This window comes from Jaculus jaculus, chromosome 10 (assembly GCF_020740685.1).
Source record: "Jaculus jaculus isolate mJacJac1 chromosome 10, mJacJac1.mat.Y.cur, whole genome shotgun sequence".
Classification (NCBI taxonomy): Eukaryota; Metazoa; Chordata; class Mammalia; order Rodentia; family Dipodidae; genus Jaculus; species Jaculus jaculus.
The window spans coordinates 24,514,687-24,540,624 of NC_059111.1; the positions used below are offsets into that span (position 1 = coordinate 24,514,687).

The window sequence follows — 25,938 nt, forward strand, 5'->3', positions numbered from 1 at the left end:
GTGACAGCAGGGTCCCTCTGCTAGCAAAATGTGGCTGACACATTTTGGGTTGGCGTGTTAGCCCATCTTAATACTTCAGTAATTGTTAAAAATGTATCAAGTATGGCTGGAGAGGTGGCTTAGCGGTTAAGGCACTTGCCTGCAAAGCCAAAGGACCCAGGTTCAATTCCCCAGGGCCCATGTAAGCCAGATGCACAAGGGGGCACATGCGTCTGGACTTTGCAATGGCTGAAGGCACTAGTGTGCCCATTCTTTTTTTTTTTAAATTATTTATTTATTTATTTGACTGAAAAGGGGGGTGGAGTTTGAGATAGATAGAGGGTGTGCCAGGGCCTCTAGCCACTGCAAACAGACTCCAGAAGCATGCGCCCCCTTGTGCATCTGTTTAACATGGGTCCTGGGGAATCAAACCTGGGTCCTTTGGCTTTGCAGGCAAATGCTTTAACTGCTAAGCCATCCCTTCAGCCCATGTGCCCGTTGTTTATCTGCCTCTTTTTCTCTCTCAAATAAGATAAAAAGTTAAAAAAAAGTACCATGTAGACAAAACACTTGATTTTAACGCACTTCTTGGACTACATCTGAAAGTCCTGTGTAATGACTCTGAACATCGATTTCAGAATATGACACAGTAATTCATGCATAACAATATAAGTTTGAATTATGAACTTATCTTTCATGGAGTCAGAGATGCCTCTGACACTCTTGCATTTATCCATTCAGATGGAAGCTTAATATACGATGATAAAACTTTTAACAGGCTTAACTTCTAATTTGAAGAAATACATGCACTACATCTTTGTAGCTTCTAAATCAATTGGTCTAAAACCGGTCAGATTTCACAGTTGGATGGCAGGTTTCTTTACTGAGCTCTGAAAACAGCAGTGCCAATGGGGGAAATATGATTTATGCATTAAAAAATATCTCTTATACCAAAAGCTTTAAAATATATTGTCAGTTAGATCAGTTCAGACAAATCTAGAATCCTGTTTCTCCAAATTAAAGATTCCTAATACCAAAAAAATTCTGGTGAAAAATTTCCTCCCAGTAGAAAAAGTTTGAGGTAGAGATAAAGCCTGATAGTATGTGTCAAAGCAAGTAGGAAACAGTTGAAATAAGCAGATGAATGTTGGGAGACAAGCCGCGTGACTAAATGTTAGCCAAGATGTGTCTCTCCATCGAGTCAACAAATACTTATTAACCACATTCCTTGCACTGGATGTTTGGGATGGTTCAATGAAAAAGATACCATCTAGGTTCCTACAATCCCAACGCTATGAGACTGAGGCAGGAGGGCCATGAATTTGAGCTAGTTAGCCTGGGCTACTGAGTGAGACCCTGATGTGTGTATGTGTGTCTAATATTGTCCCTGTTTTATGTGAGAGAAAAATTATTTCTAGTTGTAATTTTTGTCTAGTTCTTAGGACATTAAAATGATACATGATAATATGGTAGAATATAATGTGTATTTAACAATGTTAGAAGAAAGCTTGAATCTACAAGGAGCTATTGAGTATAAGCAAGATTATATTGTAGCTTTTTATGGTTGATAATTTGTAAGATTATTTTGTTAATCCAAAAAATAACTATAACCAGCCTGAATCTCTTTTATAAATGTCCCAGTGGCTCCTGGTCCATAGGTATGTGTTCTTTCTTTAAGATAACTTTTATGTAGCCGGGTGAAAGAGCTTTCAAATGATTAAACTGTCAAGTGTTTGAGTAGGTGGCCTCTAGGAGACAATCGTTAGCCATCATCAACTAAATAAAACTCCGCTAATAGCCGTGAAGCAGGCCGCACATCCCCCGAAGAGAAGCGCCTCAGTGAAACCAGTGGCCCTGATTCAGTGCTTGTCCTTTCAAATTTGATGCCCACACATGAAGCTTGTTTACTGTCTCTGCATTGGCCATTCCCTGGCTACACCCAGCTGGAGGTATTCTAGCATGTTCTGCCTATGGCTTTGAGGAGCCTTTGAAGGGGTTACGTGTGTCTTGTAGCATATGCTTTAGGTCAGACTATCAAAATGCTTAACACCAGTGCGCTTCTCAGGACACACAACAGCAGGGAGAGATCCGCCCCTAGAGGTCTGAGTTATTCCAGTCCACAATTTTAAATAACACAGTCGAGTCATAACTAGCTTACTTCAATCTCAGGGTCATCAGAAGTATCTGTAGGAAATGCAAAACCATTTCCTAGGCTGGAGGGATGGCTTAGTGGTTAAGCATGCCTACAGAACCAAAGGACCCAGGTTCTATTCCCTAGAACCCACATAGGCCAGATGCACAAGGTGGTGCATATGTTTGGAGTTTGTTTATAGCAACTGGACGCCTTGTCTCCCCCCCTCTCTATCTGCCTCTTTCTCTTAAATAAACAAATAAAAATAAAATAAAAACAAACAACCCACTTTCCTAGATTTTATCAGCAATTTGTTATATGGTTAAGAATCTTTGTAGGAGGTAAGATAAATATTTGGTAGTTTTTAGGAGAGACCTAGTAACTTGTTTGTTTTGGTGCATATATAAGGCTTTTAAAATGTTTTTAAAGTTCTCCTTTGATCTAGCAGGCTGATGATGTAGTTAACTTTCATGCCCTCAAAATAGACCCAGAATAATGGTAGAATAAATGGGATGGAATATATGGAGCACAAAGGCTCAAGCTTCTTTCATAAGTTAATAAAGAAATTTAAAAAAAATTTTTTTGAGGTAGGATCTCTCTCCCTAGCCCAGGTTGACCTGGAACTGACATTATAGCCCCCAGCTGGCCTTAAACTCATAGTGGTTCTTCTACCTCAGCTTTCTGATAAAATTCATTATATGAGCCGGGCGTGGTGGCACATGCCTTTAATCCCAGCACTTAGAAGGCAGAGGTAGGAGGATCACCATGAGATTGAGGCCACCCTGAGACTACATAGTGAATTTTAAATATATTTATTTATTTGACAGAGTAAGAGGGAGAAGGAGAGAGAGAGAGAATGGGTGTACCAGGCCTCCAACCACTGCAAACAAACTGCAGATGTATGCGCCACCTTGTGCATCTGGCTAATGTGGGTCCTGGGGAATTGAACCTGGGTCCTTTGGCTTTGCAAACAAACACCATAACCGCTAAGCCATCCCTCCAACCCTACATAGTTAATTTTAAGTCATCCTGAGCTAGAACAAGACCCTACTGCAAAAAAATAAAAAAGAAGAAGAAACTAAATTTATGATATTGGCATAGAAGCACCAAATTAGTCTTATCTGACAAATATTTTTTTAATTTAAAAAACTTTTATTTTACTTTTTTATTTTTATTTTTTCTTTTTTTTAAACATCCCATGGTAATACCCCCCCCCATTTTCCCCTTTGAAATTCCATTCTCCATCATATCGCCTCCCCATCTCAATCAGTCTCTCTTTTATTTTGATGTCATGATCTTTCCCTCCCCTTATGATGATCTTGTGTAGGTAGTGTCAGGCACTATGAGGTCATGGATATAGAGGTCATTTATATCTGGAGGGAGCACATTATAAGGAGTCTTACCCTTCCTTTGGCTCTTACATTCTTTCCGCCACCTCTTCCACATTAGACCCTGAGCCTTGGAAGGTGTGATCGAGATGTTACTCGGTACTCTAGTCACTTCTTTCCAGCACCATGATACTTTCTGAGTTGTCCCAAGGTCACTGCCATCTGAAAAGAGAAGATTCTCTACCTAAAGTGAGCGTAGCATTAATATAAGGGTATGAATATTAAGAGAAGTGCTTACTGGGCAGTTTGATAAGTATTTTATATACACTTATCCAGACATCAGCAGATGTCACACCCCTAGGGTTCATGACTACCCCTGTTTTAAGTTTTCAGTATCAAGGATGTATTTCCTCCCATGGAGTGGGCCTCCAGTCCAACTGGAGGGCAGTTGGTTTCCACCATGATAGACATGCCACTATTGCACCCGTTGGCTCATTTGGCCTGGCTGGCCAATTATAAGGCTTGCAGTGTCCACTGTTGATTATCTTCACTGGTGGTATCTCTTTCTCCCATTGAACCGCATGTAGAATGGCTTCTTCCAGCTTTCTGTCAGCTGGTCTATGTGGAAGAGGTTATCAGCTCAGTTCCAGCAGGATTTCTCAGTGGCCTTGCAGTCCTAGTATGTGGAGTCTTCAGCAATAGGGTCTGACAGATATTTTTAAGAATATTAATATAAGCCAGGCATGGTGGTGCACGCCTTTGATCCCAGCACTCAGGAGTTCGAGGCCACCTTAAGACTACATAGTGAATTCCAGGTCAACCTGGACTAGATTAAAACCCTACCTTGAAACCCTCCCAAATATTAATATAGGAAGGTAATTAAAATAAATAATCTCTGTGGTATGTTTTCTTGATAAAAGCCAAACTGTGTTTTTCTCTCCTAGACAATTGTGGCTATTAACAAAGATCCAGAAGCTCCAATTTTCCAAGTGGCAGATTTTGGAATAGTTGCAGATTTGTTTAAGGTAAGCTGGGGTTAAGAGGAGTTGGTCTTCTAGACTGTCACCCAAGAACCTCTTGAATGTGGTCAAGGATAAAGCTGTTAGACAAACAATATTGTGTGTTTGTGTGTCTGTATCCATGCAGTAAATAAATATGTTACATAACTGTGTTATACTCAAAAGTAAGTTGCCCTAATAGGTCTGCATTGTTACCGTAGAGCAGTAAAACGTTCTTCTTCTGAAGGCCAGATTGTCTATGACAAATCCACATGACTCCTAGCCTCTCGTTTAGCACAGACTGTGAAGTGACTCAGTAGATAGAACCTGGGATTGCACTTGGCAGATACCCCAGAGAAGAGAGCATCAGGACCCCTCACTCAGGGGTCCAAGGGCAGTAGCCCTTGTCAAGGGATGAGTGGGACACTCTAGGACAGCTTATCAACGCAACAAGAATGTTCTACTTGCAGTGTTTGAAGGCCAGAGGCACTTCTCATGGGATAGACATAAGGAAAATCCTTTATCTCCTTTTCTTGTGCTCTTCCCTTTTGAGCTTTCTCACCACCTTTGTATTTCTCCACCACCACCCCACGAGAAAAATTTTCTTTAGTCATACTAATTCAGAGAGCTGTATGTGGTGAACACCTGAAATTTACTTGGCAACAAATTTCAAGGTCATAACTCATTCATGACCTGGCTTGTTGTCATCCTGGCCTGTCTATAAGCTGTTAGGTCACCGCATGCAGAAATTACTCATGCAGGAGTTGACACTCTGAAAGTAGTATTCAGCCCTAGGAGAGAGAAGTGGGTTTGCAGGTGTGAGGAAGGGCCTGGGACAAGAGGCTGGTGGCTCCCAGCAAGAGGCCCGCCTCACTGCCTTAAAGGCTAGATGGAAGACCCTTCAGCTGCTGAGCGGTATTCAGTGATGGCCCAGACTGCGAACAGAAACAGCATAGGTCACCCTTCCACTCAGGAGGACTCCCAGAGGACCTGGAGCTGGTCTTGGGAAGAGCATGGCCCTCCCCTCTTCAGTGACCCTGAGGGTCTGTGTCTAAGATTTGGGGCTCATGCTAACTGCTTCTGTTGTCTTACCTAACAGTTATGGCAGTCATTATTTGGCCACTGAGCTGTCCCACTAGGAGAGGGAGCTGGTGTGATAAAGAGACTTTTTTAGGGGAGGGGGTACTTGAAAGTAAATCCAGGGCCTCGCAAATGCTAGGGAAGTGCTCTACCACTGAGCTACACTTCTGTCCCAAAAAGGAGACAATTTTAATATTTCTATACAGTTCAATCCTTCAATAGTTAATGGAACTTAGTACAAGTTTCCCCTCCCCCCATAAAATAGAAATAATATAGTATAGTGATTGAGCTTTTAATTCATATTCCATCTTATTGACACACTAGTCAAATTACCTTGGCCAAATTAATCTCTCTGAACATCATTTTCCTGATAACTAATATAAATATTACACTGTCCATTTTAAAGATTACAATGAAGATTGGGCTTATAGTGTACCTAGTAGTCTATGATAAGTAATAGCCTACTTGTTTGTATTTTCTTCTATTCAGGCTCATAGGAGGTGTTCAAAGTATTGATCTATATTGTAAAATGAGTAAGAGTGGCAGTGACGATGTATTGGATGCCACCTTTTTAAAAATATATATTTACTTATTTACGAGAGAGAGAGAAGGGCCACACCAGGGCCTCCAGCCATTTCAAACTAACTCCAGGCACATGGACCACCTTGTGCATCTGGCTTTACGTGGGTATTGGGGAATTGAAATTGGGTCCTTGGGCTTTGCAGGCAAATGCCCTAACTCCTAAGTCATCTCTCCTGCTCCCTCCCCCTTTAAATATAACAGCTTTATTAAGATAGAACTCATATGCTATAAAGTTTTCCCTTTTAAAATATGATTCACTGACTTTTAGTATATCATAGTTCTATACAAATATAATCTAATTTGTGTATATTTCCATCGCACTGAAGAGAAATCCCATACCCATAAACTATGTTATATTTTCTCCAGCTGTACTTTAGTCTGTGGATTTTCCCAACCTGGATATCTGATGTAACTCTGACTGCTTTCACTCAGGTGAAGGTTTTCAGGTTTTAGTCATGTTGTAGCATGTGTCAGTGCTTTATTTCTTTAATTGCCAAATAACATCTCTCATATGAATATGCCACATTTTATTTGTCCATTCATCATTTCAGTTATCACTGCTTTTTTTGGTTATTGTGAATAATGCTGCTAAGAATAAGAACATTGATTTATAAGATCTTGTTTGGACATATTGTTACTTCTTTTGAGTGCTTAGTGGAATTGCTGGGTTACATGTGTAGAACTCTGGTAGGTGTCATGAAGAATGTCAGACTTCTTTCAGACGGAACACCATTTTACATCCCCACCCACCAAATACATGCGAGCTCCCGCTGTTGAGTGTTTCCCAGTATGCGTTACAATCTGTTTCTTGTTTGATGCTCATCCTTGTGGGTTTGACTTCACCTCCCATTCTGGGTTGTCCTTTCACATCCTCCTTTGTCTTCATTTTTCTCTCTTTTTTTTTTTTTTTTTTTTCTTTTTTATTCAGGGTTTCACTTTAGTCCAGGCTGACCTAGAACTTTCTCTGTTTCCCATGCTGGCCTCAAACTCCCAATGATCTTCCCAATCTTCACCTCACTGGGATATAAGGTGTGCACCACCACACCCTTATACGTTCTTTACAGAATAAACACTTCAAACTTTGATTAAGTCTAAGTCACCTACGCTTTGGTGTTAGACCTAAGCAGCCTTTTCCTAATCCACTGTAGTGAACATTGGCCTTCAAGAATCTGTTCAAGCCAGGCATAGTGGTACACGCCTTTAATCCCAGCATTTGGGAGGCAGAGGTAGGAGGATTGTCGTGAGTTTGAGACTACAGAGTGAATTCTAGGTCAGCCTGAACTAGAGTGAGACCCTACCTTGAAAAACCAAAAAATAAAATAAAAAAGAAAGAAAGAATCTGTTCAACCTCTGCTTCCAGATGCTTTGGGGACATACAGAGGCACAGAATTTTTAGGTCACACCATCATTCTGTATTTAGCTTTTAGAAGAATGTCTAGATTACTTTACATAAAGATTATTAGGACATTTCACATTCTCACTGACAATGCATAAGGCTTCCAGTTTTTCCACATTCTCACCAATACTGTTCTGTTTTTAATTAGAGCTGTCCTAGGTTTGAAGCGAGAGCTCAGTTGTTGGTTTCATTTACTCCTCAGTAGTGACTAATGATGTTGATCACATGTCAGCACATAAAAAGCTAGCCATTGGTTATTTGTATGTCTTCTTTGGAGAAATATTTATTCAAGTCTTTTGCCATTTTCTCCCATAGTACTGGGATTGAAATCAGGGTTTTGTGCATGCCAGGCAAATTCTCTAGCTATGAACTCTATGCCCAGTCTTTTATCCAATTTTTAGAAGGTTGTCTATTTATTTGTTGACTTGCAGGAGTTATATATATATATTCTGGATACTAAATCCTCAGTGTAACTATAGCTGACCTGAAGCTCACTCTGTAGCCCTGGCAGGCCTGGAACTCAGAGATCCTCTGACCTCAACCTTCTGAGTGATGGGATTAAATATTAAAGGCATGAGCCACCATGCTTGGCGAAAGCCTTTAGTTTTGTCCTAGTCCAATTTATCTATTTTATTCTTCTGTTGCTTCTGCTTTGTGTATTATATCTAAGACTCTGTTGTCAAATCCAGAATAATGAAGATTTGCCTTGTTTTCTTTGTTATAGGTTTTAATGGTTATAGGTCATATCTTTTGGTTGCTGATCATTTTGAGTAAATACTTGTATACGGTGTGAGGTAGGGGCTCAACCTCACTTTTCTGTGTGTGGCTGTCCATTTGTCCAGGTACCATCTGTTGAAAAGAGTATACTGTTCCCATCAGATGGATTTGGCATTCCACCTGTAATTTTAAACCTTTTTCTTTTCTCCCAGCACAGCTACACCAGTCACTATAATCTCTGAACTATGCATTATTTATCTCTGTTGGCCTCTTGAGCTTTTTTTTTTTTTTTTTTACTAGAATCCTTTTCTTCCCTAGGTTAATATTCTGGCTTTTCCTAGTTTATACTGATTTTTTTCTTTCTTTAAGCTTCTGAATGTAGACATTTAATCCTGCTCTTCTCCTTCTCCTGCATTCCAGTACAAGTTGGCCACAGTTTTGATTGAGTGGACACAGGCATCTATCTCTTCTCCCTAATGAGAAAAGACAGAACTCCTTGTGGGCAGGAATCAGACCCGTGGTGACAGAGAAAAACTGTGTCTCAGAACTACCTTGAAGTATGGACCAAGGAGCAGAATCGCTCGTTTATAACGACATGCACACTGATCCATAGTATGCTTACAGAGCTGTGCAAACCCTATCTACTATCTAGTCCTGGTACCTTGTGTATCATCATGAAGAGAAATCCCGTACCTAGGACCCCTGCTGTCCTCTCCCAGCTCTAGTCCCGGAGTAAACACGCTCACGATGTGACCCTATCAGGAGATGGTCTTCTTGTAAACTAAGTCTCACGTTTGGTCTTGGTGAACAGGGAGCTACTCCTGCAACACCTCTAAGAGAATAAACCCAAGAATCGAATCCAGATCTTGCTGTGTGCCTAGATCATCAGACAGCACTTCACTTTTTCCTAAGTAAGGGGTTTTTGTGGAATCCTTGGGAAGTCTGAGGTTAATCTAATTTTTTAAAAAAAGGGTCTGATAAATAACAGGGAAAGCCTCCTCAACCCTTTTGTGGGGGAAGTGATGAGGGGACATTCATTCTGCAAGATTTTCTTTTTAAATTACACATTCCAAAGCAAATTAACTTATCACCTCCTAGAAATAGAAGTTGAGCTATAGCCAGTTTTTCATGAAGCACACAGGGCCCACGTGAGGCTTGGTTATAGCATGTCATCTGTGTGGCTGGCATGAGCTCATGGTCCCTCCACCGAGGAAAGCCAGGGGAAGTGGTGCCAGCACTTAATGCCGCCCTGAGCCAATGCCTGCTGGCTCCATGGTAAACATGGGCCTTTTAATAGGCTGGAGACAAAGTGACATTCGGAAGAAACAACATGTCGACAATTTCCTTAATAAATTTTGTACGAACACATTATTTCCACCTAATGGAAATGTAGCTCTCTTAAATAATTGAGAGGCTATATTCATCAGTGGCGAGTTCAACTGGGATCTTTGTGAGTTAGGACAGCGACAGCCCCTTGCAAGCCTGGGTAATTGATATTTTACACAAGTGGCTGGGCTCAGAAGTCCGTATGACATTCCCCTGCAGTCTCTGTACAGCTCGCCTTGATCGTCCAGGCTGTCACAAAGCAGCTGCACACTGGAAGCTCTGGGCACAGCCACTGCACTGCCAAGGCCAAACCCTTGGGTAGAAAGAATGCCAACCTCGCCCCCCGCCCTGCTGGGGTTTCTTACTGTCTGCTGACCAGCCAGCATTGGCATAGTTGATTTTAGTAAAAAGTGGTGATACTGAATGCTCTTTCTTTCTTTTCCTTTTTTTTTAAAAATGCAAAGTAGGGTCTCACTGTAGCCGAGGCTGACCTGGAATTAACTGTGTAGTCTCAAGGTGACCTCGAACTCAGGGCGATCCTCATACCTCTGCCTCCCAAATGCTGGGATTAAAGACATGCACCACCATGCCTGACTTGAAAGTTCTTTTCATTTTAACGTTCCAAATAATAGCAATATATGCTGGGAAAGCAAAGTGTTTATAAAACGAATGAATGCACAAGTGAATGAACAGTGCTACAGGAGGTTGACAGGAGCTCTAACTGAGCTACTGACTGGTATAGACTTTGAAGGAAAGTGAGGAATGCGCTAGAGGTAATAAGAATGCTGGGAAAACGTGAAGGCAAAAAGTGTTCACTCCTTAGTCCAGGCAATGAAATAAAACCTGAGCTTCCCACTTTGTATTTTCAGTCACGTCTACCTTTGTGGTTGTAGGAGAAAGGTATCTGGGCATGAGGTGGCCAGAGGCCCTGCCAGCCTGCGTTCAGTCAGTTCTTCCCACGGAGGGTTTGTGATTACCTCCTGGGTGGGAGCAGGGAGTACTGGGCCTGGAGGGGCCCCTCGTGCTCAGCAGGACTTGCATTGTTTTTGGCCTCCGCATCCTGCCCAGAGCTGTGGCTGTGTCCTAGAGGAGGCTCAGGTTCTTCATTACTGTTCTTGTTTGTATTGCAGGTGGTTCCTGAAATGACTGAGATACTGAAGAAAAAATGAATCATGATTATGTCTCAAGAAGGAAAATTGTCACAGTATTCAACTGAAATCCTAGAAATTAATAACCTGAGGGGGAAATTCTAACAGCAGCCACTATGCCTTTTGATGGGACTATTGTTATATTTCTTTTTTAAATGTATGTGGTTCCAAACAATTATTTTTTGAAATTTTCTAATTCTATAATAAAACCTATAATAAAGCTTTGCTTTAGGTCAGAAACATGCCTCACTTCTTAAAGAGAGAGGGAACTGAAGAGAGTAAAAACATCTTTCCTCACCTGCTTGTTCACGGAGAGCTCAGTGTTTTAGACAAGATTGTAAACATGTAAACTCCCCCCAGCCTGGACACCCTAGTGTAATTGCCAAAGGGCAAATCTCAGAAGATGGAAACTAGATTAGCAAGTCCAGAGGCCTGGCTACTCAGTGTGCATACCTTAAACACACTTCACTGCAGTCTTCAGAAAGCCATAGCTAATGTGACAGAAGCCGACCTGACTTAAACCTGACCTTGCTGCAAGTATTTAGTTGGCTTCAGTTAAATTCAGTTTTCTGTCTCATTTTAAGTTTTTGTCAGTTTGTAGGGCTTGGTATCTATAAAGGACGGGGAACGGGGGAGGAAGGGCAACTGTGAAACAGTATGTTTCTGTTCGGCAAATGCTCCGGCTTTCACTTCGCTCTCCTGGTGGCTTCCTTTGTGTTCTCTGAGAAAAGCAATCAGACCCCCGAGTCGGCCACACACGTGGTTATTTCTAGCACTCACTCCGACTCTTACTTTGGGTACTGCCAGGGTCTGGTGTGTCACCTGGGTCCAAGCTAGCATGAGGCCTGCAGGAAGACATGGGCAGCTATCCGGGGGCATAGGGGTCCACTGATTAGTAGAACGCTGAGCACTGCCGTCCATGAGCAAAGCGGAAGAAGCGTGACCTGGTCATGCACATGACAAGAGAGAAAGAGGAAGTGACCAGTGATGAGTGGGGGAGAGGCATAGGGACAGCTAGTCCCTGTGTGGCCACCTGGGGTCCTTCCTCTGCTGAGTAGGCAGGTCCTCTTTGATCCACAGTGACTTGCTGTGAAGTGCTTTTGAAAGTGGTGCCTGTCACTTCAGTCTTCTTTTAATGAGGTGAGAGGACAGCGGTCAAGTGGCCACTCTAGTACCTTAGAACCCGAGACTGTCAGACCGACTCTGCCCCTTGTTGCTCAGAGGAGTGAAGAGCATCAGAAGTTGCCTGAGCACATGGCCTCGGTCGCTGCTAGGAAGTGATCTCTGTGTCTTGTTCTCTTTGAGGCCCCTGCCAAGGGGCCTCTCCATTTACCCTCATCCCTACGTGGGCAGCAGACATGGCAGGCATGGTATGCAGAGACGCCTGTGCAGACGTGGCACTGGTTCAGGGAGTGCCTTGCCTTCAGTCAAACTGGTTGCTCATTTGCCCCCTCCTGTTCTGACTGCCTTGGCCCAGCTCCAAGCACTTAACTGGCACTTACTGGGTACAGCTCATCATCACCACCGTGCCAGGCACAGTCACAAATCACTTAGCAATGGTAAAGTTCTGAGAGATGTTAGCGGGTTATATTGTACAGACAGCCTATGGTGTACTTGCACACACCTAGGTGGCCTACCTACAACGTACCTGGTGTGCACAATTGTGTCTTTTTATGTGACAGTAGATTTGTTTACACCAGCATTGCCACAGACACGTGAGTAGTGACTTGCACTATGGTATTACCACACGGTAGGAAATTTTCAGCTATGCCGTAGTCATTTGTGCGTGCGCGCACGGAGGGAGTATGCACCTCTGTACAGAGTGGAGGCCAGAGAGGGGTTCAGGGGTCCTCCTGTATCACCGTCCCACCATACTTCCCTGAGACAGAGTCTGTCACTGCACTTGAAGCTAACTGATTATTTTTTTCTTTTTTTTTTGTTAGACTGCCTGACCAATGATACTGCTGCCTCCACCTCCCTCAGTGCCGGGGCTGTCGTCATGTGCAAACATGCCCAACTTTCTATATATTTTTTCAAATTTATTATTTATTTTATTTATTTGACAGAGAAAAAGAGAGGGAGAGAGAATGGGTGTGCCAGGGCCTCTAGCAGCTGCAAACAAACTCCAGACACATGGTTTACGTGGGTTCTGGGGAGTGGAACCTGGGTCCTTTGGCTTTGCAGGCAAGTGCCTTAACTGTTAAGCTAGCCCATGCCCTCTGGCCCATGCTCAACTTTTTAACGTGAGTACTGGGGATTGAACTGCAGACCTTATGTATCCATCTCCCTAGGCCCATGTGTTCCAGTCTTAGGGGACCCTGTCACATAGACAGTCTGTGTTTGGCCGGAGACCATTCACAGCGCTTACTGTGTGCGGGGCACTGTGTTATAGCATTTTAATACCCCTCCAGTCCTCCAGTGACCCTACATCAGGTGCTGGGATCACTGCCATTTTACACACCGTGAGGAAGCTGGACGATGTCGAAGATGTTACACAACTTGCCCGATTCTGACCACTTAGAAATGAGAACCAGCATTTGAAGTTGGGCATTCTGGCTCCAGAGCAGTGACTTCCCTAGGATGTGATTGTCCCACGCCTCTACTCAAGCGACAGAGAGACAAGCTGCACAGTCACCAGACACAGATGAAGAGCACTGGGCGATTGGCGCCACGTGGGCGGAGCACAGTGAGGACTGTGGTCGAAAGGAGACAGTGCTCTGGGATAGTCACTCCAGCATGGTGACCAGCCTGCAAGTGTTATTTAGAATATCTCTCTGAGTCAGCTGTGGAAGGTGGGGGGCAAGCTGTTGAAACTCATGCCAGAAGATGTGACCTGAGGTGCCCTTTTTATTAATTAAAAATTTTTATTTATTTGAAAGAGGTAGATGATAGAAAGATAAATGATAGTTGATAGATGATTGATAGATCGATAGATAGATCATGAATGGGTATGCCAGGGCCTCCAGCTACTGCAAACGAACTCCAGACGCACGTGCCCCCCCTGTGCATCTGGTTGATGTGGGTACTGAGGAATCAAACTTGGGCCCTCCAGCTTTGCAGGCAAACACTTTAACTGCTGAGTCATCTCTCCAGCCCTATCTCTGCTTTTTAAAGGGAAGCCAAAAAAAAAGTTCATACTGACCCTGCATCTGGCCTCACAACTCTGGAAGCACTGGGGGCGGGGGGGGGGAGGGGAAGGCAACGTGCTTTACTGATACATGTGTGCCTCTGGGATTTGGGTAGCCTAGTTTTTTTTTGGGGGGGGGCAGACCCTGGGAAAGTAGAGATGCTCCTCACAGCCTGAGACCCAGGAATGGCCCTGCTCCCAGCTTTCCTCCAGGGCCCACAGGCTGTCAGCAGTGCTGCAGGGAATGTTTTCACAGGGTTACCTGGCTCAACAGCTGGGTGTGGAATTCTGGAGCAAACACTAAGAGTCTGGCCCAGCCACTGCCTGAAATAGCTTTGATGTTGACAGGGCAATATCATACCAGTTTCTGAGGTTGCAAGCTATTAGAGGCATAGTCTCTACCCTTGTGGACTTTGTAGTTACCAGCAAAGATGTGATGAGATGCAAATAAAAACAGGGAACGGGCTGGAGAGATGGTTCAGCGGTTAAAGGCACTTGCTTACAAAGCCTGACAGCCCTGGTTCAAATCCCCAGTACCCATGTAAAAGCCAGATGTACAAAGTGCCGCATGCATCTGGAGTTGATTAGCAGTGGCAAAATGTCCTGGCATGCCCATTCCCTCTCTCTCTTCTTGCTCTCTGACTGCAAATAAAATATAAATTTGAAAAAACAAAAACAGGAAGAAGACACTGGGCATGTTGTCAACACATGCATGCCTTTGTGAGCCAGTCATGCCATTCTTGGAGGTGTGGAGGTTTTGTGATCAGCATGTGAAACAAAATGAGCTCATGTGGATAGTTGAGACGGTAAAGGGTTAGGCGTGTGGGTTGAGAGTGGTAGGAACTGAAGCCAGTTTGTAGAGATCATTGAGCTCATAGTTCAGTTCTCCAACTCAGCTCTCAAACGATACTGCCATTTCAGTAGCCAGACCTATGTTGGTACCACGGACATATGCCACAGAGATTTCTTTCTATTTTGCAGGGAAAGTTAACCAAAAGAAATGAACCCTTAAGTCATTTTTGCACACCTTTTTCTAAAACTGCTGGCTGTTGCACAATGCTTTCCTTTAGAAAAGAAAATTTTGAAAGAGAGAGAGAGAATGAGCACGCCAGGGCCTCTAGCCACGGCAAATGAACTCCAGACACATGTGTCACCTTGTGCATCTGGCTTATGTGGATCCTGGGGAATCAAACCTGGGTCCTTGGTTTTCTCAGGCAAGAGCCTTAACCTGCTGAGCCATGTCTCTAGCCCTCCCCTGTGTTTTCTTGGGAATGTGATCAGATCCACAAGTGAATAGCTAAGGAGTAAGTGGATATTGAGATCAGCTGCCTCTGACTCTCTGTAGCTTTGGTTTTTAATCTTTGGATATATGGGGTGAAGGCTGAATACTCCAAACATACATATGAAGCTACATATGTTAGCATATTGCGCACGCCATGCATAATCTCCCAAACAAGTCTTACTAGGGGCACTGGAAATGGAGAGCCTTGGCCAGTTTTTAAGGAAGGGCTAACATAACCTAACCTGAGGACTATCCTCTAACCATGTGGTACATTCAGGATGACAGACAGGGGAAGTGAAGATGGGAGCCATTTACGAGCTGTTACATGGCCTCATGCCCTGGATGGGTTTGGCTAAAAGCTCTTTGGCTACGAAATGGGCCCCCAGAGACTGTGGAAATGGGTCCAGCGCTGAGGGCGAGGCTGGCAGCGAGCGGGCTTTTCCTCCCAGGCTAGCGGGGGGAGCCGTGTTGCCGCCAGAACCTGGGCGTGTCTGCGCTGGGTTGGAGGCTTGGAAACCTCAGCTGTAAATGCACCTTGTGTTCTCCTTCTGGAAGGAATGTTCAGCTTGGTCACATTTCACGCTGTCTCTGACTAGGGGTTTTGTTTTGGTCTACATAAAAGTGAGCTAAAGAAACCGGGAAACCCGGAGAACGCTATTGATTGAAACAGATGGATATGGTTAGCTGGAGGCTTGACTGATAACCTTGGAAAGCAGAGCCTATAGGGTGATATACTGTCACAATTTCATGTAACCCTAGATTTTTGGGAGGGAATCTTTGTGGGAGCCCAAATGGAGACATTTACTGATAATCCTTGGCTTACATAGCACTCAGTCCCATCAGGGATGGGAAGAAGAAGAGATAGTCGAGAAACCAGATGCTCAGGAATTTGCCCCAGGTCACAAAACAAGTAGTAGAACTGGCACACAAGCCAGAATTTGACAAATATTACTTATTAATAATACACTGTATTGGAGGTACATCAGTGATGGCTAGTGCAGCCATCTCCGAAGTGGGTTACCATGACCCTTGCCTTCTGGGTGAAGAAATGGCCCGAGAGATAATGACCAGCATGGTGGGCAGCAACATGTTGGGGACCTACACTGGACTGTGGTTTGGGGTCGTGGCTTCTTCCTTGTATCACACCCCTCTTTCCTTAATGCACATTGCCTCAGAGTAGCAAGCGTGTCATTAGGAACAAAGAGCAGTGGTAAAAGTGGGGCCTCCTTTGAAGGGGACTGATGCTCATTTTCCGTGGCATCCACATTGTTGAGAGCACAGGCTCTGGAAGATTCAACCTGCTAGACATCACCTTTGTTCCTTCTTACAACGAGTCAGTCATGTGGGCCAGGGGGGTTGCTGCCTCCCTTTTATGGGCTTCCCAAAAGGCTGTTCCTGTGTGGGCCTTCCCGGGGGACATCTGATCTTATCACCAGGATACTTGGGTTTTCATGCCCTTTCTAGTATACTGCTGAGATACCCCAGTATCCGTCCTGTTCCTTTTATTCATTTTTATTTTTAATTAATTAACTGATTTTAGCATTTATCTATTTTTGTGATAGGGCCCCACTCTGTAGCCCAAGATGGCCTAGAAGTCACTGCGTAGCTCAGGCTGGCATCAACTCATGGATATCCTTCTACCTCAGCTTGGGTGTTGGGAGTATAGAGCCATCATGCCCAGCTTCCTTCCCGCTAAAGATTACATTCACGTCATCAGTAAAATGGTGTCTTTAGGTAATCTTTATGCTTAATGTGTGGTTGTGTAGGCAGATCACACAGCATGTGGGTAGGGACACTAATCACCATTTTCAGGGCTGTGTTAACCCAAGATGATTATCCCTTTATACACATAATCTCATTTACGTCCCACGAGTCTACAAGGTGCAATTAATCCCCATACTACAGATGAGAAAACCCAGAGTTTCCAACTAGCCCGAGGACTCCCAGCTTGCAGGGTCAAACCCAGTCCCTCTACTTCGTACTCCAGCCGGGCTGTGGAGGTCTGAGGTGGAGGAGGGGCAAGATGTGGCAGCTAGCCAAGTTCTGAAGGCCCTAAGGGAGTCAGCCAGATGCAAAGGCGCATCCGAGGCAGAGGGCCCAGCCATGGGCAAAGCACAAGTTCCCAAGAACGTAACCAACTCTTTCCTTGAAAAAGGCAAGGGTTGTGCCTTCATTCTCAAGACCTCTTCTCGTCTGACCTCCCTCCAGGCTTCTACTCAGGAAGCAGCTGTCTTGGTACTGCCGTGTGGGGTGCAGTTCACACTGGATCTCTCCTGCGATACTGAGCACAGTCCAGCCCTACAGCCCCGCGCCCCTTCTTTAGGCAGTGAAGGCGGAGGTGAGTCCCCCTAGTTGGGAGGCCTAATTGATGTCGAGAAGGCTCCTGGAGCGCGGGTTGAAAGGTGCCCTGTAAATCTCGGGCACAAGGAATTCTGCCACATTCATCCTAGTGTTTAATGTCCTGATTGATCTCCCGGGTAGTCAATTTCATTTGCTTGTTTCAGGATGAATAGGCAGCCTGCTCCCCTACACTGCAGCCTGGGGCCCTGCATAAAATTATGTCAGCACTGTGTCTTTGGTAGCTGGCAATAAATTAGCAAGCATTCCATCATTTTCTTTGGATAATTAAATTAACAATGCACCAGGAGACAAAAAAACAAACTTTTGAGCAGGAGAGCCAAGAAAAAATAAATAGATAAGTAAATAAAGACCTCATAATAGCTGTGATTCCCTCACTTAGTCTGGGGCAAAGGTAGGTTTAGAGTCAGTACTGGAGAGGAGAAAGGAGCAGGTGAGGTTCCTCCTATCTGGGGGAACAATAGTGCACTCTCTTGCCTAACTGGATGGCTCATAGATGTTGTTTACAAGGGAACAAATAGGGATGAGCTCAGGAGCTGCCTGTTTGAGCGAGCGGGGGCATCCATCGGGGCATCCATCCGTCCTCCACACCACCTTCCCCACACCAAACTATCAGTGGCGGCGAATGAAATAAGCGTGCATCTCCTGGGCATCCGCCCCAGAAGTGCTGAGCGTGCACTGGCAGAAACGCGCCCCAGGCATCTATTATTAATAAGGATGCCTTCAGCTTGTGTTTCCCTTGAAACATTCTCAAAGGGCTTTTCCCTTCCATTATGTCATTAGTTATCCAGGCAACCCTCCGGGGCGGGGAGCTCAGGAGTCATTATTCTTGTGCAGGGGAGGGAGGGAGCGGCTCACGGGTTTTCTTGGAATCACGGAGCAAGATGGAAGAACCAGGGCTGGGCTTGGGAATTCAGGGGCTCAGGCTCCGATCTACTCTGGGTCAGGGACAGCAGTTCCTGGAGTGGGGGTGGATGAGGACCACCAAACTTCACTCTAGCCCTGAGATGTCTAATGAAAGCTGGGGTGTAGCTGGCTCAACTCTCAGAGTCGGGGTGTTGGTGGTGGTGGTGGTGGGGTGTTCCTTATTAAGTGACTCTATACAAGTGTTGGGTGGGGCTTTGTGTGTGGTGGGCTTGGACATCTCATCTGGATCTCTCAACAGCTCCCAGAGAGTAGACCCTCAGCTCTGGGGTCTTGCTTACGGATAAGAGCTTTGGTCTCCTGACTGGCCCTAGTCATGGAGTGAGAAGGGAGTTACCATGTTGTAATGAACACCCACTACCCTCGTTTCTAACCACACAGGGTCTTCTTATCCTCACCTGTGTGACCTGATCTGAAAAGCCAGGCTTTGGGTTGAAATCTGTGCTGGGCTAGGGCTGGGGCTGAGGCTGGGCCGGGACCAGTTTTGTCACTAAGCAAAGACCTCACAGCTCCCAGTGCCAGGTGGCTTCAGGCCAGGGCTGTGGGGCTTCTGTAGGCTGGCCATAGCATGATTGGCTCTGAGCCTTGATGTCCTTGCTGTTGAGTTCAGCATGTCAGGATAGTACCCCAGGGTCACGAGGCTGGCTCTAAGGTTCCAGTGGTGTGGTAGTTTGAATAGATGACCTCCAATATATTCAATGTTTTATTAGTTTGTAGTTTGCATCTGTAGCCACCTGGCTGGAGGCAGCGTCACTGGGTGGATCTTAAGGTCTGGTGGTGGGTTTGAGATTTCAAACTAAAGGTATAGGCTGAGCAGGGGTGTCCGGCCCTGTCGGACCTAGCACAGCCACAGAGGCTAGAGTTCTGGTTTCTGCCCGTGGCTTTCCTGATTTTGAACCTTTACCTGGCTCGAGTCATCCTTTCCAGCATAGCATTTCACCCTTGGGTTTGAATCCTGCCACAACAGTTCACTAGTTAGCTGTGTGCACCGGGACGACTTACATCATCATTTTGTGCCTCCGTTTTCTCCCCTGCAAGGCAGGGCCCACTTTTCAGGGCTGCGACGTAGAGCAGAGGCTGTAAAGGCCATCTGTCGCCACAAGAAGTAAGTGGTTGCCATTGCTCTTGTCACTTTCTAGTTCCTATAGCAGACGGAAGCTGATATCCAGGCTGTACTCCCTTCTGGGAGAGCCCCAGACAGCTCCCCTGGGCCTCCAAAGGGGGTCTTCTGAAAAGTGGGTGGGGGGGGGAGAGGATGGGCAGGGAACCTCTTTCCAAAGAAGCAAACACCTCCCGGGGAGTGCTTGGCCCATCTCCACCAGCCCCTAGCTATAGCACTCCTGGGAGCCAAGAAAGCCAAACCTTTGCCCTCCATCTCGTACATGCCAGGCCTGAGGGACCCGCCCCAGCACCTTCCTGGGGTGGTATAACAAGCCTGGCTTACACCTCTCTCTGGAGGAAGGACAGGCGAGTCTACAGATAGGACTTCCATGCTTCCTGTTCCGTCTCCTCTTCACACTCATGGTGCCAGGACACAGCTGGCCACACGTCTCAGCGTTCCGGGCACCACAGGCTGGAACTTGGCTTCTCCTCCCTCATCTCTCCCCGTCGCTGCCCACGCAGGGGTGCCAAGACCTGCCTGTCGGATCTCTCCACCCTCTCCACCCTCATTATTGTCACCCTGTGTGCCCATGTGCAGCTGCCCCCCCCCTCCTCTGGACACCTGTCCCTATTCTGATCAACGCTCTGCAGCTAGCAGGCTCTGCTGACCTCCCTTCTGTGACACAGTCCCCTGGCATCAGGGCCGCGATGACCTGTCCCATCTGTCTTTTTCCATGTTGTCCCTTCCCCCTCCCGACACACCCTCTCCTCCTCCTAATCCTAGACTTCTCTTGAGCAGGTGTCCCTCACTCGGCTGCTCTTCTGCCCCACCATCCAGACATCCTATTTGTTTTAATGGTCTACCAGCTAACTCTCTGTTGAGAAGACAACCCACAATTCCCTGTTCAGGGTTTCTGGGAATGGATCGGTTTTGCAACTCAGTGTAAAACTACTACATAGAAAAGGCTTTAGAAAATGAAGAGATGGCTCAGCGGTTAAGGCACTTGCCTGCAAAGCCTAAGGACCCATGTTTGACTCTCCAGATCCCACCTAAGCCAGACACACAAGGTGGCGCATGTGCCTGGAGTTCGATTGCAGTGGCTGGAGGCCCTGGTGCATCAATTCCCTCTCTCTCTCATAGAAAAATGACTTCATAAATCACACAAATAGAAGAACTAATTCTGAGAGTCTTATTCTTCTAAATTTCCCCATTAGCTTGGTCAATAAAGTGTTTGTCTTATAAACTTAAGGACCTGAGTCTGACCCCCAGAATCCGTGTAAATTGTGACACACACTTGTAATCCCAGCAGAGGAGAGGCAGAGACAGGTAAATCCCTGGGGTTACTGGCCAGCTAGTATAGCCTAATTGGCAAGCTACAAGCCAGTGAGAGACGCCTGAGGAATGACGTCTGGGGTTGTCCTTTGACCTCCACACACACATATTCACATGTGTATTCCCATGTATACAAATGAACACTCACATGCATAAAATGTTTAGAAAACGTAAATCCCTTTAAAGGTTTCCTCCACCATCCTGTGGTTCGGGGCTCATAGCAGAGGAGGGCGCTGGCCAACAGTGCTCTCCCTCCAGGCCCAGCCCAGTGGCTACAGCAGCAGCCATACTGGGTTAGGACCTGGGTCCTGGCTAAGGATAGGGACTGTTTTGAGTCCCACAGGTATAGGTCACTGGCTCCTCATCCTGCTGGTGCTTGTTCTACTGACCTCAAGTCACCTGCTGCCCATGACAGTAATCGCTTTACCTCTAAATGCTTTAAACTCTGGGAGCGTCAGCGCCCAGCACGGTGCCAGGACTCCGCATCAGTGCCTCTTTGGGGGGGGCTAGTGTTGTAGACTTTAGGAAGTTTCTACCCCCTCTCTGAGCCTTGGGGTTCTTATCTGAAAAATCGGCCTCTACACAGGATTGCTGATGTGTGGAGCAGGCTCAGGAAGGGAAACTGTTCTGTGCAATTTTGTGAGCCAAGCTGCTGTCACCAGACGGCTGCTCTGCTTACAAAAGCCTTCCGGTGGGACACCTCAGCTGGATACAGTCTACCTTATTTATTTAGTTAGTTAGTTTTCAGTTTTTCAAGATAGGGTCTCATTCTAGCCCACGCCGACCTGGAATTCACTATGTAGTCTCAGGCTGGCCTCAAACTCATGGTGATCCGATCCTCCCACCTCTGCCTCCCGAGTGCTGGGATTAAAGGCATGTGCCACCACGCCCGGCACTTGGACACTACCTCTAACACCTTTGACAACTGCTGGTCTCTTCGTGGTTTTGGGGCACTGTCCAGCTGCATTTCCAAAGTGGCTCCATGTCCACGCTTTGTGGTTTACATGGGTTCTGAGATTCAAGCAAGACCTGGGCTTAGAGCCCAGAGTAGCAGGGGAAGGATGGTGATGGCACTATGGAAGTCTGCCCTGTCAGGGGCTAAGTCAATCGCCCACCTGCAAAGCACAGTGCCTGTCCTACTAGAGTGAAGGCAGGCTACAGACTGGCACAGTGAGAAGAACCCAGACAGAGCAGGGGGGAGAAAGAAGAGATCGGAAGTGTGCACAGTTCACAAGTTGCTGAGTCATTGTCTGGAGGCGTGGGGACCCTGAAACGAGCACCTCCTCCCTACAGCAAAGCAAACATGGTGGTCACAGACACATAACCTTTTGTGTGATTTTAGGCAGGGGAGAGGAGGGTCGGCAGCCTGGGCAGATGCGATGGTGGTGTGGAAACCAGAGGCTGGGCCAGGACAGCGTTGCCAGTCAGCCCAGTGGAGACCTGGGCCTTCACAAGGTTATGACAACTATGCCTTATGCTTCAGCCAAGCCACAGCGGAACCCACAGAGGAATGGGGAGACGAGCAAGAGGTTGCTTCTCAGCTGGAGAGACGGCTTAGCGGTTAAGCGCTTGCCTGTGAAGCCTAAGGATCCCAGTTCAAGGCTCCATTCCCCCAGGACCCACATAAGCCAGATGCACAAGGTAGCTCATGCATCTGGAGTTCATTTGCAGTGGCTAGAGGCCCTGGCATGCCCATTCTCTCTCTCTCTGTCTACCTCTTTCTCTGTTTGTTACTCTCAAATAAACAAATAAATAAAATAAAAACAAAAAAGAGTGGTACTTCCATGCTGTTCCTGGTAATCAGCACCAGGGTGAAGGAGACAGACCCTGAGGATACTTGATACCTACCAAAGCAGAGATCCAGAGGCTCCTAAGAGCTCATCACTGAAGGCTCATCACTGAAGTAGACTTAAAATCACCCCCCCATGGCTCAGGGAATTTTGCAGAACAGGGGGCAGAAAGACTGTAAGAGTCACAGGTTGAGACATTATGCGCAGAGGCAATCCCCCCAAAATAACTGACTGCTGCTCCCACAATGCATAAACCACAAGCCCATGGGGAATACCTGCAACCCCACTGAGGAGGGTCTCAAGCGGAATGGGGTCAGGGATGAGGGAAAATGGGGTACCAACACATGATGTAGCCATATGAAATATGCTGTTAATAATAATAATAATAACAACATAAAAACAGAAAATTTGGAAAGTGGAGTGCCTGGGGATGAGAGGACAGCTGATGATGTCATGCATGTTTGTAACTGAGCATAGGACAGGGCAATGCCAGGGCTGAGAAGGGTTGTGGACAGGGTGCTGAACTCAGCTTGGGACCTGGTGAGTATGGGGCGTCATAGGGTGGAGTTCTTCATCAAGGGCCAGCTGGGAGCTGTCAGGGAAGAGGGCAGAGGAGTGAGATGCGGGAGAGGAAGGGACTGGCCCAGGCCACATAGCCAGGTAGGTTCGGGGTTACCTCCACTCTGTAAGGCCTCTGGGACACCAGCCAGCGGGGAGTGAAGTGGCTTGGGCCACTCTGTACCAGGCTAACCCTGTCCCCAGCAAGTCACTCTAGACGCCTCGCTTGGGCTGCCAACCAAAGGAAAACTTCAGCCAAGGCAAGTTGCAGTGCAGCTGGTTTTTTTTTTTTATTATTAAAGCCAAGGTCGGAAAATGGCTGTCCCTGCCCCCCCCCACGGCCCGCCCCCCGCCCCATGTCCACCCCTTCTTGTCACATGAAGGTGGAAACTCTAGATTTGTGGGAAAAGGGCTCAGAAACGTTCATGCCGAAATGAGAGGATGAGGACAAATGGAATAGGCTCAGATGGCGGTCTCTGATTGTACTGGCTCTCCCCAGCATTCCCAGAAAAAAAGACGGCTTGGGGTGGGGCTGAGCAGCCCCTGTTCACAGTGCTGTTCCCGAGGGTCCTGGGTGGGCATCGGGAACGAAGGCAACGGAAGAGGCTGAGCTGGCCCCCACACTCTACCCTGCTAAAGCTGGGCCATAGGCTGGTTTTTGTAAAAATGGTTTAAAAACAAAACAACAACAGGAAAAACAAAAACAAAAACAAAAACAAAAAAAAACCCAGCCATGAGCACCACCCTCTCCTGAGTAAGGGGTGAGGAGGCGCCAGCTCTGGGCTTTGAGGTCTGAGGCGAGTGGCCTCCTGGCCTGGAGTCACCTCCCTGGAGCCAGGCAGCACCCTGAGGGAGGCCAGGCTGGATCCTGGGCCCCATGTGTGCGGCCCTGGATGGCCTCTGGGGTCCCGAGAGAGCTTCGAGATGGCTGTCTCCCTCTCCTCCCACCCAACTGATCTGCAGGCTCTAGGCCTCGGGGACCCTGTGCAACTTTGGCTCTTTGGATTCCAAAGATCTGAACTTCTCCTCCAGCCGGGCTGTGGTGGGCTGGAAGTGGATGACAGGCTGGATCTGAAGGACAGGGAGGGCCTCCTGGTTCCTCTGGTTGCACAGAGTCACTCTGTGCTCCGGCTCAGGGCTGGTCTGGGCTGAGCCTACCGAGCTAGGCCGGGCCAGGGCGACTGGGTCCAAGGCCCTCTGGGATGGGCAGGGGTCCTCAGACAGGGAGGACGTCAGGTCCTGAACCGTGGCCTCTGCCATCTGCAGCTTGGGAGGGGGCGGCAGTGGCAGGGGAGGGGGGCCGGGCTCCGAGGAGGCCTCTTCGCGGGCGGTGCTGCAGTCTGTGGAGGAGCCCAGTGTGTGGCTGCTGGCGCTCTGGGCCCTGGTGACGGAGCTGCAGGTTGAGCGGGTGGCGCTCTCGGAGGTGGCGCTGGCACACGTGCCGTTGCCGCCGAGCTTCAGGGGAAGGTCCACTGAGAAGAGGTCCGAGGAGATGTTGGGCTGGTGGATGTCTATGGCAGCTGTGGTGACCACACACACTGCTGGTTCTGGGACCCCGCTGTCTGCAGGAAAGGAGGCGGAGTTAGTCACACTTTGCCATCGGCCACACCTGACCGGACCTGGAGCGAGGATGGCGAAGTGGATCCTGGTACGGGGCCCGGCAGCGAATGTGGGCAGGCCTGGGAGGCAGCCTTGGTGGACGGAGGTCTCTGAGAACATGGTTTCCGGTCGCCCCACTTTATTGAACTGAACTACAGGCTTGTGTCACTCTAGTCAGTCCCCCATGAGAAATAGCCTGCAATATTTCTTAAAAAAAATCTTTTTTACTGATTTATTTATTAGACACAAATGGGGGGGTTCGGGGAGAGAATGGGTGTGCCAGGGCCTCTAGCCACTGCAAATGAACTCCAGATGCCTGTGCCACCTTGTGCCCCTGGCTTACATGGGACCTGGAGAACTGAACCTGGGTCCTTAGGCTTTGCAGGCAGGTGCCTTAACCACCAAGCCATCTCTCCAGCCCCTGCAATACTTCTTAGCAGAAGCTTAATGAGCCAGGTAGTGCTTGGCCCTGCGGGTCAGCAGTGATGGCTGTTGACTTCTGGGGGCTGGGGGCTGGAAGGCCTAGGAGTGAAGCCCCAGACAACTTGCCTGGGGGGGGGGTCTCTGCTAGTTTACTTAACAGAGATGCAGGATTACTGCCACAAAAGCCTAACCTAACCCATCCCAGCTAACTCAAAACAGGCTGAGAACACAGGTTTTTGGTAGTTCTCGATGGGCCTGTGTGAAGCCCAGGCTGATCAGAACTGGCCTTCCTGACAATGATTAGCCTTGGGGCGGATAATACTCAGCAGCTCTTTTCTCTAAGTGAGAAGCACGGGCGCGGACTGCTGCCGACATAGGGTCGGAACTTTCTCCCCCGTGTTGTGAAGGAGTGGACTGGGAAAGGGCCTGGGCTGGAGGCGGTGAACTCTGAAGCCAGCAGATTGGGTAAGGCTTAGAGAAAGGGGAAAAAAAAAGGGAAGTTGGGTCATGATATACAGAGACATTTATCAAACCAGTAACTGTGGGCTAACTCCACAATGCACGACCCATATACCTCAACAAGGAGGGGCCAATGGGGAGGGGGTAGGTCATGGATGAGCCTAATAATAGTACCAAACTGCCTGTACTTGCAGAATAGAAAACTAATTAAAAAAAAAGTGGGGGGGAGTAGCCTGAAGGAGCTAAACAGCGTTGGAAAAATCAAATACATTTTACACAAACTAATATTCTATCTTTAA

The 25,938-nt window shown here is 47.0% G+C and overlaps 2 protein-coding genes across 3 annotated transcripts in view; one reads left to right on the forward strand and one right to left on the reverse strand.

The window, feature by feature from the left end:
• Positions 1-10,925, forward strand: part of Etfa (electron transfer flavoprotein subunit alpha) — a 77,302-nt gene extending 66,377 nt beyond the window's left edge. The window contains exons 11-12 of the mRNA XM_045160469.1: positions 4,383-4,463; positions 10,668-10,925. Coding sequence (XP_045016404.1) covers positions 4,383-4,463; positions 10,668-10,706 — 120 coding nt within the window. The 3' untranslated portion in view covers positions 10,707-10,925. The remainder of the gene's footprint in view (positions 1-4,382; positions 4,464-10,667) is intronic.
• Positions 10,926-23,542: 12,617 nt separating this feature from the next.
• Positions 23,543-25,938, reverse strand: part of Tmem266 (transmembrane protein 266) — a 141,306-nt gene continuing 138,910 nt past the window's right edge. For both annotated transcript variants that reach the window (XM_004660427.2, XM_045160789.1), the window contains exon 11: positions 23,543-24,720. In XM_004660427.2, the coding sequence (XP_004660484.2) occupies positions 24,125-24,720 (596 nt within the window). In that variant the 3' untranslated portion in view covers positions 23,543-24,124. The remainder of the gene's footprint in view (positions 24,721-25,938) is intronic.